The sequence below is a fragment of the Typha latifolia genome, chromosome 11 (assembly GCF_019914945.1).
Source record: "Typha latifolia isolate L0001 chromosome 11, TyphaL0001v2, whole genome shotgun sequence".
NCBI classification, from domain to species: domain Eukaryota; kingdom Viridiplantae; phylum Streptophyta; class Magnoliopsida; order Poales; family Typhaceae; genus Typha; species Typha latifolia.
The window spans coordinates 8,655,989-8,668,488 of NC_133096.1; the positions used below are offsets into that span (position 1 = coordinate 8,655,989).

Consider the following 12,500-nt stretch of genomic DNA (forward strand, 5'->3'; position numbering starts at 1 on the left):
TAAACACAAATATGGGGGTCTTATTTGTATATGTCTCGTGATATTAAGTAGTGATGGGATAGGGTCGTAACTGAGAAATGAGTAAATTATAGGGTGTTGTTCGAAAATTTCCGTATAGGTAAGGACCTGGGGCCTGGGGCTTGGGGGGGAGGGGGAGAGAGAGAAGGATAGTAATGGAGATCGGAGTTGCAGGAGGTACGGATGGGTGTGGTTCGGGTGTCGCTTTGACCCGTCCGTCCCCCTTTTGGCAAAGCTGAGGAGTTTTTAGTTTCTAGAGAGAGAAACCGAGGGATAGCAATCCCCCCCTCCCCCCCCCCCCGGTCTCCCCGTCTCTTCCGCCCGATCCCTTTAAAATTCGTGCTTATTCGCCTTTTTATCCACTTACTTGATGGCCATTAACGCGATGTGTCATTCCACTGCCTCCCATGCCTCCACTACCTCTCTAGCCTCCCTACCCCTAAAACCCTAACCCTAACCCCACCCCTCTCATCTACTACCTCCGTCCTTTTGCTTCCTCCCTTTCTTCTCCTCCTCCTCCTCTCCCTCCCCTCCCCTCCCCTCCCTTCCTCTCTTCTTCTTGCTTCCGGCTTTGGGTACTTGCTTTTCGCTAGGGTTTTGGGGGGAAGGATGGGGATCGATCTCAACACCGTGGAGGAAGAAGAGGACGAGGCGGCGCCGTCGCCGCCGGCGACGGCGGCGCCTATAAGTCCGGCGCCGGCTGAGGGTGGTTTTCCGAAGGGGTCGGTGTGTTTGGAGCTGTGGCATGCGTGCGCCGGGCCGTTGACGTCGCTCCCGAGGAAGGGGAGCGTGGTAGTGTACTTACCGCAGGGGCATCTCGAGCACTTGGGGGATGGAGCGGCGCTTGGGCGTTACTGTGTTCCGGCCCATGTGTTTTGCCGAGTTGTCGATGTCAAGTTACTTGTTAGTCTCTTTGCTTCGGTTCCATTTGGTTCTGAGGGGGAAAATGGTTCTGGATTCGTGCTCACCATGTGTCTGTTGGTTTGTTTCTTAAAACAGGCCGATGCGGCGACGGATGAGGTTTACGCACAGCTTTCGCTTGTTGCGGAAAGTGAGGTAAGGGATTGATATTTTTTCCCCAAAGGCTCCTCTAAAAGCTCGCTTTCACTAAAAAAACCGGATTTTGCGGCGTGTTTGTTTCACTTCCTCAACTTCTCGGTAAGAGGGATATTTGGCGATGATACATTTGGTTTTTGCAGGAGGTGGAGCGACAGCTGCGAGAGAGCTGCAATGAGGGTGACGGGGAACCGGAGGATGCCGATGGCAAAAGGAGGGCGCCAGTGCCCCACATGTTCTGCAAGACGCTCACCGCCTCGGACACGAGCACCCATGGTGGCTTTTCTGTGCCTCGCCGAGCTGCAGAGGACTGCTTCCCTCCCCTGGTAAAAGATTACTACCTTCTCTTAGGAATTTTGATATTTCACCATGGAACAATCTCTTTACTATCTTTTGCTTGATTTTGATTCTTTTGGAGTTAGGATTATAAGCAGCAGAGGCCTTCTCAAGAGCTTGTTGCTAAAGATTTACATGGCATGGAGTGGAGGTTTCGTCATATCTATAGAGGTATTATATTGAACGAAATTAATTCTATCTGATACGGAAGAAACCAAATACATATCAGAAAATGGATGCACTATTTTAGGATTTTTTTAATATATTTGTCTTCCATTTACTGCAATAGTTTTTGCCCGTTTCTGTTTATAGAAAAGGATTTTCTATACCAACTTTTCTGTGTAACTTTTTTCTTAGGTGGGATTTAAAAGTGTCGTTATGAATGTCATACGTAAGTTCAGCTGGATGAAAATTTTATCCTTTAAAATGTCAACCAAAAATAATATTATTCTGGGGGTAAATGCATGATTACATATGCTTATAAGAATTCATCTTATTCTGATAAATGTCTTGACTTCTGGAATTACAGGTCAACCACGTAGGCATCTTTTAACTACAGGGTGGAGTGCATTTGTAAATAGGAAGAAACTTGTTTCTGGAGATGCAGTGCTGTTTCTTAGGTACGATTGTTGAGAAATGTGGTTGACAAACTCACAGAACATGTAGTTATAAAAAAATTTTCCACTAATAAAGTTTCCTGCTTCTGTAGAGGTGATGATGGAGAGCTAAGATTGGGGATAAGAAGAGCCGTTCAACTCAAACAAGGAGCTCCTTTTGCAGCACTGTATAGCCAAATTTCAAATCTTAGTACACCTGCTGGCGTTGCCAATGCTGTGTCTATGAAAAGTGTGTTCCATATCTATTACAATCCAAGGTTCGTAGCTTTTGTTTGTCAAATGAGTCATTATAGCAGGGGTTTGCTGTCTGGATATATGCACACATCATCAGCAAACAACATCAGACAGTAATTGCTAGATTTATCATTTTCAATTTCATTTTGTGGCCTTCTTTCTGGTAATTACACAGCAATGCTTTAGGTAGTAGCTGTCATAAAAATGGATATTTGACACTTTTGACTATAGTCCAACCCATGTTTCTCTAGAAGGAAGAGTACTCCAGCCTTTAGACACGTGAGGAAAGTTATTCAAATGCATTAGATTACAGCACAAAGCTTTATCATCAAGATAGGAAGGGCAAATTTGAATATCAGCTTTTGATTAAGAAAGTTTCAAACATGAGATTGTAAAGTCAAGATGAGTGTCTAAGCAATATGCTCGCATGGACCCATAAGGTATAGAAATTGTGAGTTTAGGGGAAAGAATTGCGTAGGGATGGCAAGAGAATCTCTATGTCAAGCTATTTCAAGGTAGAACGTGTAAAATGGGTAATAATTTTGAGGCCAGAGCATCAACATTCAACAAGCTCCTAATAATAATAGAGTGCTTCATCAAAAGTGGGGAGATTTATTTATGTTCTGGTAATATTAATAAGTGAAGATTCTTGACAAGCTAGAAGGAAATCTTTGGTTAAATTACAAATTGCCCCTTATGGTTTTGCCTAAAATTAAACAACTTCCTAAAATTTCATTTGTATCACTTTGCCTCTTTGTGGTTTATACTATTATCTTTTTCATCCAAACTTAATAAACAAAGTACAAAAAAAATTTAAATTATCAGAGATTTTTTTTGCCACAATTGTCTTTCTTTTTATTAAATTTACTCACCACACACTATTCTTCAAATTAAAATTTTTTAATTATCTTAAAAATATGGCTAAAAGATTCATATTTGCTCAAACAATGGGATTATTGGTAGTAATTTATATTTGCTCTATTAAGTTTAGATAAGAAAGTTGATGGTTTCACATTAGTTTAAATCATAGGGGGTTAAAATGATACAAATGAAAGTTCAAGAGTCGTCTGAATTTAGGTAAAACTATAGGAGGGTAATTTGAAATTACCCTAAACATTTTGTTGAGAAAAATATACTGATCAAATTAAAATTTGGCCTCAGATAGACGAAGTGTGTTTCTAGAATATCACAGCATTGTTGCACACCACTATTTGGCCATTGTGCAATTGATGCATAATATCCTTTGCTATTTCGTCACCCTTGTGCTCGATGAGCGCTAATTGGAAGCATAATATAATTCTCATTGTATCCTTGAACTAGCGAGATGCTAAATAATATGTTCCATCAAGTGAATTAACTTATGAGGTTTGGAATGGAGCCAATTGTCTCTCATGTGGATACAATGGGATATAAGGATAATAGTATCCCATTATTTTCCTGTTGTTATATAAGTTATTTTAGAATGGTGATCTTTATAGTTCATACTGAACACTACCCTCAATTTTGTGCTTTAAGACATGTTGATGTGCCTAATAAGTGGATATAAATTAATCCGATGGAAGTTTTATATTTGAAGTGATATATTTGCTTAGTAGAAATTGATCTTAATACCTTTATTTTGATACTGTGTCAACTAATCAATTTCTCTAAAAGCTTATGCTGTGAGAGAACAGTGATTTTTTTATTTTGTATATTCTAACACCTGCATGTTTCTTATCAAGTAGCATAAATTTTCAGAGTGCCTATGGACAACCATTTGCCTTTTCTTTTTAATAATTTGCTAGATACTGTCATCTTATATTCCTTTTTCCTACTTTAGTTGCCCTTAGCCTTGATATTTTCTTTACCTTCTGAATCTGCTAGCAGTTACCTTGGAGCTAGTTCTTTTGTATGTTCAACTGATATTTTGTCCTATGTAGAGACTGCGATAGGTTAAACCATTTAAATATTAATGTCAGTAATTCTAAGCAATTGCCAGTTTCAGAAATACCAACTTCTATCATATCAAAACAATCAGATGGCAAGAAAAATAGAGCTTATTGCCTTTTCATTCTTTTTGCCCTACAATCTGCTGATTTGAATTTGGGACTTGCAGGACAAGCCCATCTGAATTTATCGTGCCATATTGGAAGTTTACAAAGAGTTTCGGTAATCCGTTTTCGGTTGGAATGAGGTTTAAGATGCGATATGAAAGTGAAGATGCGGGAGAGAGAAGGTTTGAAGAACTCAAGTGGCAGCACTTATCTTTTCTGGTTTTATATTTAAGATAAGGATTTCTACTTTTTCAGGTATACGGGAATGATCACTGGGATTGGTGACATCGACCCTATTAGATGGCCTAGTTCAAAATGGAGATGTCTATTGGTATAGTTTCACTTTATCTTCATTGATACATTGGATAGTATAATAACTATAATTAAATTATATTGCATTCGTATTTTGAGGGAGAATGCAAGCTGAGTCAGTACTATTTGTCTGTCAGATCTTACTTTTGACCAGTGCACTTGTACAACTCATTACTCATTCCAAGCTTCCTTCCTTCCCATCCTGACGACCACTCAAGATCTGTTTCTTTTTACTTTTTTCCTACTCATTTGGAGAAATTTTACTACTTGAGCTTTAAGGTTGTTATGCATCAACTTCTAAAATTCCAGGGGAGTCCATAATTTTTGATCCACCCCTTTCATCTTATTCTGGAGGTTAATATACAAATCACCGGCTTTACTGGCTGATAGTGGTGCCATAGGGCATTTATATTAGGTTGGATGAATGTTATTAGAAGCAATCTCTTTCCATGTGTATGAGCTCGTTACCTCTACTACTTACTCTGGTGCAGGGAAGTTCGAGATTAATGTAAATATTGCCTACCTCTTTGCTTTTACGAGTGTTACATCCTAGCATCCCTTTATGTTAATTGTGCAGTTGCCTTATAGATGCAAGGTCTCCTACCCAATCATGTGACTGATTCACATGCTGGATTATCAATCATCTTTATTTTATCTTCCTTTTTGTTTTTGGTAAAATTTAGAGCGTAAAATGATTTATACTAAATAGAGTCAGACATCTAATAACTTTTGCACGTACGGTGTGCTGTTTATTAAATTGCTATTCTCTTGCAGGTAAGATGGGATGATGATGTAGATTGTAGTAGACAAAATAGGGTGTCTCCATGGGAGATTGAGCCAACCGGTTCATGTTCAGGCTCCCACAGTCTGTTGACACCCTGTTCTAAAAGGACTAAAACATGTGCTCCCATGGTCAATCCAGATTTTCCAGGTCCAAGTAAGTCCTTGCTGCATAATAGAAATGTTATGTATCTCCCTTGTCACGTACTCTACTGAACATTGCTTAAATGTCTACAGATGGAACTGGTTGTCCAGACTTCGGGGAATCTGCAAGATTCCACAAGGTCTTGCAAGGTCAAGAATTTTTGGGTTTTAAATCTCCTCATGATGGTATTGGTGTTGCAACTTCTCAGGCAACTGAGATGAGAAATATTCAATACTCTGACTTGAGGAGATGTTCCACCGATGCAGCTAGCATTTTAGGTGGTCCAAGAAGTGGTACTGGAAATCCAGTTGGAAACTCTGGATTTAAATACCATTGCGCAGGCTTTGGTGAATCTCTGAGATTCCAAAAGGTCTTGCAAGGTCAAGAAATTTTTCCTTCTTATCGAGGAACTTCAACTGATGCTATTCCACATAATGGTGGTTTTGGCCCATTTGATGGTGTGCATCTATCTGGCACTGCAAGTAGATGGCCTGGACAAGTTCAGGGATATGCTTTTGCACAATCGTCAGTTCCACCAACTCAGGCATCTTCTCCATCGTCTGTTCTGGTGTTCCAACAAGCAAATTCTAAGCGGGATCTCCCACACTTCCAATTGCTGCATAACCGCTTAGACAAAGGTGAAGATAGTAGCCAAAATGACAACTCTAAGCTTTCAGATGTTTCAGTGAGAAACGGGCAGACCTTGCCAAATTGGCCTCATCACATTGCTGGTGACATTATTAGTGAACACTTTGAAATGGGGAATGTCCATACTCCTGAAAATGCCATCAGTCCTGGGTTAAACGACGAGGATGTTAGCAGAAAGGGTTGCAGACTCTTTGGGTTTTCCTTAACTGAGAGAATTCCAGTAACCAGTGAGGTGCACAGCAGTGAGGAAAATAATTATGAAATTGATTTTCCGACTTCAGAGCCACAATTGCCTAAATCTCTGGGGCGCAGTTGCGCTACCGTAAGTGCTCTTTATGCTCTCTGTGCGGCTCCATTTTAGGAAACCCTTGTTGTTTCTTTATTGCAAATAAATACTGCAGGTTCACAAGCAAGGGAGTGTTGTAGGGAGGGTTATTGATCTTTCTAGGTTTGATGGATATGCTGGTCTGATTTGTGAGCTGGAACGTTTGTTTGATATGCAAGGCTTGTTGAATGACCCAGAAAAGAAATGGCATGTTGTCTATACAGATAATGAGGATGATTTGATGTTAGTTGGAGATGATCCTTGGCAGTTAAGCGTCCACTACTACTTTTGGGAGTTCTTATTCATCAATGATGCTGCCATCATCACTGATTCAAGCTTCTGATGTTTCTGCAGGCACTTTTGCAACATTGCCTCCAAAATACTTATATACACGCAGGATGAAGAGGAAATGACAGCATGTCGCCTGAAGATGTCTTTGGTTAGTTAGATGAAAGACCCTTTTTCCTTCAATGCCAACTGGACTGTAACCTGAGATTGACTTGTGTCCAAAACTTATTCCTATATGCTCTTAATTTGCTTTTTATCTCTCTATCCGTGGTATCCAAACTACTATGTATGCCTTATGTTCTGCCTTAGTTACCAATTCCTGTTAGTGTGTCGGGATTGAAGACGTTGAACACAATGGAATGGTAATATTCAAGGGCTTCCTTGCCTTTCCATGTAGTATTATTTTTTTCGGTTATATGTTCTATTTGTGTAGCTGATATATCATCCTTCATGGTTTTGGTTCTGTAGCATTGTAATAGTCAGAGATACGAGTGTTGTGGTTCTTAGATATGATTAATTTCCGTGGTACTAAACAATGCGGTAGAAATGTTAATTTTTCGTTATTATGGATTATGTGATCGCCTGTCTATTGTAGTTGGAAATTGCAGCGATCTATTTGTTCTGCCGCGATCAAACAGCACTCATAATATGAAAAAAGGTACTAAGCTTGATCAATTGGATCAGACTCGAAATAAATTGCAAGCCTGAGTTTGAGCACAGACAGGCTCGATAAGACTAAATTTATATTTATTAATATATTATGAATAATTATAAATTATAATTGTGTTATATGTTTCATTTTATTTTAAAAAGTGTAGACAATTCAAGATTTAATTCAGGCTGTTTGATTTAAGCTAATTTGAAATAAGCTTAAATTTGGTTATCAAGCGGCGATCAACATTCATGGGATTTTTTAGAGGAATTATAAAGCATTCTCACTTCGACATGATTCTATGTTTCACAATGTCTCAACACTGAAATGCTACTCTAGAATAATTTTTAAAATTTGCTAAGCTTCATCTAAGATTAGCTAAAAAGGTCCTTTGATGCTAACAAGGACACAGCCCGTGAATAAGATATCCATGAGTTGAACTTTTCCCTAGGTTTTGCTTCTTCAAACTGTGTCGATTGCTTCAATAGGAACTGACAGTATGTATCACCAGTGGAGGAGGTGATTCATTTACCTTGGTCAAATACTATATTCATTACAAAAGTAACAGGAACATACTTGTAGAGGAGGGTCTAGCAAATTTTTCTGCACCTCATTCTGGTCCTATCCGTTCAGTCATCTAAATTAATTTACATGAGTATCCAAAAAGATGTAAAGTGGAACAGAGTATTGGTATTCCAAAATGTTAAAATGCCATCCTCTTCTTGGCTAAAATCATTCATCATCAACTTCAGTGAAATCTTCTACAACTGTAGGATGTAAATTGGTATTCTCTGCTGAGCGCAGCTCATCAATTTCAATATGAAGTAAAGAATCGCATACCACCCTTGCGGCTTGTAAAATTTTCGGACAGCCTGACCAAGCACATAAAGTAAGACACCAAACATCTCCTGGAAAAAAAGGAGGAAGAAAGGAAAGAAAGCAGTAGATTACCTGCAACAGGGCATTGAGGTTGTGGTTTCTTGGTTCTTATGTAATGCATTATTGGATCCCTTTCATAAATGTGCTTGCAATCCATACTGTAGCGGAGGAAACAAGAGGTTAAGCTTGAACGTGAATATAAAATGTTCAAGAAAATCCTTCACAAGCGAAGGATTATATGAAAGAAAGGAAGGTACTACAGTATATCTCATCATGCTGGAGACAACTTCCTCATATCATGTTTAGATATACAAAAAGGTTTTCGGGGAAGTAGAGGTAAAAACACAAAAGAGAAGACAAAGAAGCAATCATTTACAACCCTACCGCAAAGCAAAGATGTTCTCACTGGGCTTGAAAGAGGACTCTACTTTTCATAGCAAATCAACAATAGAAAACTCATTAACGGGTTTTCTTTTTTGTAAGACTTGCTATCCATATTTTTATATTAAATCACCAAATACTGTCACTATGTAACCTCCTATGCCAAACCATCATCGGGCAATTTTTTCCCCGTATAAAGCTTGTATCTTTAGTAGCTACGTTAATAACCTTACTGACTTACACTTGCAAGCATGAGCTTATGTGACTATGATGATAAATATTAACATCAGAAATGAAACATGTTCAAGAGTATTTACCACCGAACCGGATTGGGCAGCTCAATTATAGGCTTCCCAGTTAATGGGCACGTGATATTCAATAAGTTACTCTGGGTACTGGTCATAATGATATCTTCTTGCTCTTCACCGGGCATCGGTTGACCTGCATGATGGACATTCTGCAAATAGAACAACAAGAAGCAAATCCCACTAATTCAGGGTCAGTTTCATTCTGCAAAAACTGAGAAGACTAAAATTCCAAAAATAAACATGTAAATATAATCTTCATAAATATCAATCATTATGTGCTTTCACACTAAGGGAGATACAGACACAATTTAAGAGTGATTATACTACCAGCACCAGTCTCACTTTAGGAGGATGCAAGAGTGTCCTGAAAAGTGAGAGATAAAGAAGTATAACCAGAATTGCAAGTAGATCTGCCAGTCAGTCTGTAACTCTGTTCTAGCTGAAGACCAGCAAAATTTGTGCTCTAAGTTCACAGTAAATGCTTTAAATTCCATAAGCAAAACCATCAAATTACGGCTCATTGTACAGTAGTCAATTTCTATATTCTATTGGATGATAGTAATCTTTTGTGCAGGTTGTTCTCTAGATGGTCTAGTAGGCATTCTTCTCTCACCTATCAAATCTACCTACAGTAGTGCATAATAATATCTCCTTTGTAAGGGAAAAAATAACCAAGAAATATGTGTCACCTAAACCCTGAACCCTAAAACATTTCTTTTAAAACAAATATCATAAATATTCCCTTACAATTTATAAAAAAAAAAGTAGCAATACAGAAATAATGTCATACCAGCAGCATTCAGCATAGAATAAGCATGTAACTTTCAAATTGCAAACATTAGATAACTGCTCAGAAACAACACTTTTAATTCATACCCAAATAGCTTCCTTGAACTGTCTGAGGAGTGGATTGCTTTGTGGATTGGATGGTGATGCTGCTTTAAGCTTCGCAACCTCATCCTCAAGCACCTTCTTGAAATCGGTGGGCTGTAACTCATCAAGTCATTTGAGAAATAACAAACAAAAAATATCAACATTTTACCACACACCTCGTATTAGCAAAGTTTAATGTTTCAATGAAACAGGGCATTTGCCTTTTGTGAAAGAAAAAAAAATGTCTTAACAAATCTAAACAGAAAGAATCACCTGATCGGAAGGCTGGTAGTTGCTGCTGACCGTTTGAATCGCCTCCGAGAACCGGGTGCAATCGTCGTACGTATCGAGGAGCTCCAAGACCACCTCTTCCAATCGTTCCACCTAGAAATAACTCCGATAGATGGGAAATCGCGACTACTACGATGCGCTAGGGTTTTAGAAGCCCAGCAATACTTACCTTCTCGGATTTCTCTTCCTTCTCGAGGTCGACCGCGATTCCTTTGATGATGCCTAGGGCTTTCCGGATATCCTGGAGATCAGAGGAAACGAGGATCAGGATTCAGATTTAAGCTTTAGGGTTTTAGGGAAATGGTAGTAACCGTACCGCGATGAGGGTTTGGTTCTCGGATGAGATGGTGGCGGCCGAGGTGGCGATTCTTGCGGCCCCGGAGTTATGAGGCCGAGATGCGGACGCGGAGGCCATCGTCGTCGTCCTCGTCTTCTCCCGTTTTACTTCTCGAGGAGTCTGGTGGGGGGGGAGAAAAGGAGGGAAACGGGAGGTGATTCCCTACATCCAAGATGTAGGAATTCTATACAATTAAATCCTTGGCAACATATGAGACCGGCCCTGAGTCCGAGACCATAACTCTCGTCCAACTTTCATGGGCCTTTAGGCCCAACCAAACATCTTGGTCTTGAGAACAATCTAATTAAACTCAAGCTTTTAACCCACTTCTAATTGCCACCCTCAGATTAGAATACAATTACAACAACTCAAAAATTACGACCCTTTTATATATTCTTTAATATCTTCAACAACAACAAAAAAAAAAATCATTTAAACCCCTAAGTTCCAACAAAATCTTGCCACATCTAATGGGCCGACCAAGTTGCCCAAAAAATAAGCCCACGGCATTGAGTGCTCCACAACCTTTATTAGAAATTTAGGCAGCAAACTTTTCCTTTCGGCTTTTCCTGCTCAAAATTTTGTATCACATTTGTGCTACTATGGCCTACTTCCATTGTTTGTGCCATCCAGGCTAGCAAAAGACCTCAACATGGCCAGGCATTACTTGTCCTTCAAAGCTTATCATTGTAGGATATTCACAATTTGGCATGAAAGCTACGTTACAGACGACTGGAAGCACAAATAGCCGCTTCACTTGCAACTTGGCATCTGATGACAGCCGACCAACCAACGTGCACGCAGTCAACTATATATGAACAGCCACGCAAATCTATATATTTAATGCACATAATGTGGACACTACCTGCTACCTCAATTATCTGGTGCATTAATCGAATCCTAACACAAAGTTTTTAATCGCCGCTAGTTAGTAAATGCTATTGTGATCGATCCCTTTGTGACTTAATTGTTTGCCTCTCTTAAATTAATATATCTATATATATAAACATGCAGCAAAGTGACTGTTTGAGAATTTTTTGCAAGTAAAACCTTGCTTTCGGAACTAAATATTTCTCATATGGCTTGGAAAAACGTGGCTTTGACATTGATATAATACCTTAACATATTAATTAGTCAATAAACTTGAAGAAAATTATGCACACTTGTATCGCAATAATCATTAGTCAAAGATTAGCACTTTCTGGGTCCCTCGTTGGCGGGAACCTATCACACTGTAGACCGTCTCATTTTATTATTAATTTGATATACACGATTATCGAGAATCTTTCGGAAATTTAGTAGTTAATTAGTTGCTTAATTAAGTGGGCATATCATGTTAAAGATGCATAAGAGATTGATTTAAACGTACCGAGATGCACATGGATCGATTCCAGATGCTATTCTCAGAGATTCGATGAGTAAACCATTGACATTCTTACTAATAGCGAGTTATTAGGGGTTATCATTTCGTTAGTTAAAATATTAAAACTTTAACTTGTACTCGTAAAAGATAGTTAAGGAGTATCCACGAAAACCTATGAATTTTGAAAGTTATACATATAAATATAAAATTTATTAAAAAGTTTCGAGAAATATAAATGCAAACATCTTTTATTAATATTAGAAATATAATTAAAAACACTCTATTTTTTAATTTTATTCTTATTCAATTAATCCCTCTGTATTTTTCTTTTAATGCCTCAAAAATATTACTGTAGCAGCCACGAAACAAAAATAATATCATTTGACTTTACTTACAAAAAAATTATTAAGAGTATCAAGATTATTTTTGCATCTCTAGTCCATTTATATGATAACCGACAATTAAAGAATTTCACGGCTGAGTATTTCTGAGGCATCTTTAGCAAAATGAAAAGGTCAAATAGTAAATAAATATATATATATATATATATATAAAGGTAGAGTGTGAAAAATAATATAGGTAAAATGTAGGTTGATTTTGATAAAATTTCTCTTAATATTAAAT

The 12,500-nt window shown here is 38.4% G+C and overlaps 2 protein-coding genes across 4 annotated transcripts; one reads left to right on the top strand and one right to left on the bottom strand.

The window, feature by feature from the left end:
- Nucleotides 1-144: 144 nt before the first annotated feature.
- On the top strand, nucleotides 145-7,188 carry LOC140797597 (auxin response factor 15-like). 2 transcript variants are annotated; one of them, XM_073151176.1, is made up of 12 exons: nucleotides 145-921; nucleotides 1,018-1,074; nucleotides 1,218-1,400; nucleotides 1,497-1,581; nucleotides 1,940-2,030; nucleotides 2,120-2,284; nucleotides 4,357-4,476; nucleotides 4,550-4,625; nucleotides 5,381-5,543; nucleotides 5,624-6,501; nucleotides 6,581-6,771; nucleotides 6,859-7,188. In XM_073151176.1, the coding sequence occupies exons 1-12, from the start codon at nucleotides 628-630 to the stop codon at nucleotides 6,950-6,952; spliced, it is 2,397 nt and encodes a 798-aa protein (XP_073007277.1). In that variant the 5' UTR covers nucleotides 145-627; the 3' UTR covers nucleotides 6,953-7,188. The 2 variants fall into 2 exon arrangements, with proteins under 2 accessions (XP_073007277.1, XP_073007278.1); XM_073151177.1 differs by having other exon boundaries at nucleotides 151-921; nucleotides 5,381-5,537.
- A 767-nt stretch (nucleotides 7,189-7,955) lies between these two features.
- On the bottom strand, nucleotides 7,956-10,694 carry LOC140797163 (E3 SUMO-protein ligase MMS21). Of its 2 annotated transcripts, none has more exons than XM_073150438.1 (7): nucleotides 10,493-10,694; nucleotides 10,346-10,417; nucleotides 10,159-10,269; nucleotides 9,889-9,999; nucleotides 9,022-9,161; nucleotides 8,396-8,481; nucleotides 7,956-8,316 (listed from the first exon to the last, which is right to left on the bottom strand). In XM_073150438.1, exons 1-7 carry the CDS (start codon nucleotides 10,589-10,591, stop codon nucleotides 8,177-8,179), a joined length of 759 nt encoding a protein of 252 aa, XP_073006539.1. In that variant the 5' UTR covers nucleotides 10,592-10,694; the 3' UTR covers nucleotides 7,956-8,176. The 2 variants fall into 2 exon arrangements, with proteins under 2 accessions (XP_073006539.1, XP_073006540.1); XM_073150439.1 differs by having other exon boundaries at nucleotides 9,889-9,981; nucleotides 10,493-10,632.
- Nucleotides 10,695-12,500: the final 1,806 nt, after the last annotated feature.

What these genes read in the sequence shown, in the direction of transcription:
- LOC140797163 (XM_073150438.1), bottom strand. Translation starts at nt 10,591, where the DNA reads ATGGCCTCCGCGTCCGCATCTCGGCCTCATAACTCCGGGGCCGCAAGA. An exon ending in AGTTCAAGGAAGCTATTTGG is followed by an intron (nt 9,162 to 9,888) that starts GTATGAATTAAA and finishes TTCTATTTGCAG; the next exon opens with AATGTCCATCATGCAGGTCA. An exon ending in CTGCCCAATCCGGTTCGGTG is followed by an intron (nt 8,482 to 9,021) that starts GTAAATACTCTT and finishes CCTCCGCTACAG; the next exon opens with TATGGATTGCAAGCACATTT.
- LOC140797597 (XM_073151176.1), top strand. Translation starts at nt 628, where the DNA reads ATGGGGATCGATCTCAACACCGTGGAGGAAGAAGAGGACGAGGCGGCG. An exon ending in TTGTCGATGTCAAGTTACTT is followed by an intron (nt 922 to 1,017) that starts GTTAGTCTCTTT and finishes TTCTTAAAACAG; the next exon opens with GCCGATGCGGCGACGGATGA. An exon ending in CAAAATGGAGATGTCTATTG is followed by an intron (nt 4,626 to 5,380) that starts GTATAGTTTCAC and finishes ATTCTCTTGCAG; the next exon opens with GTAAGATGGGATGATGATGT.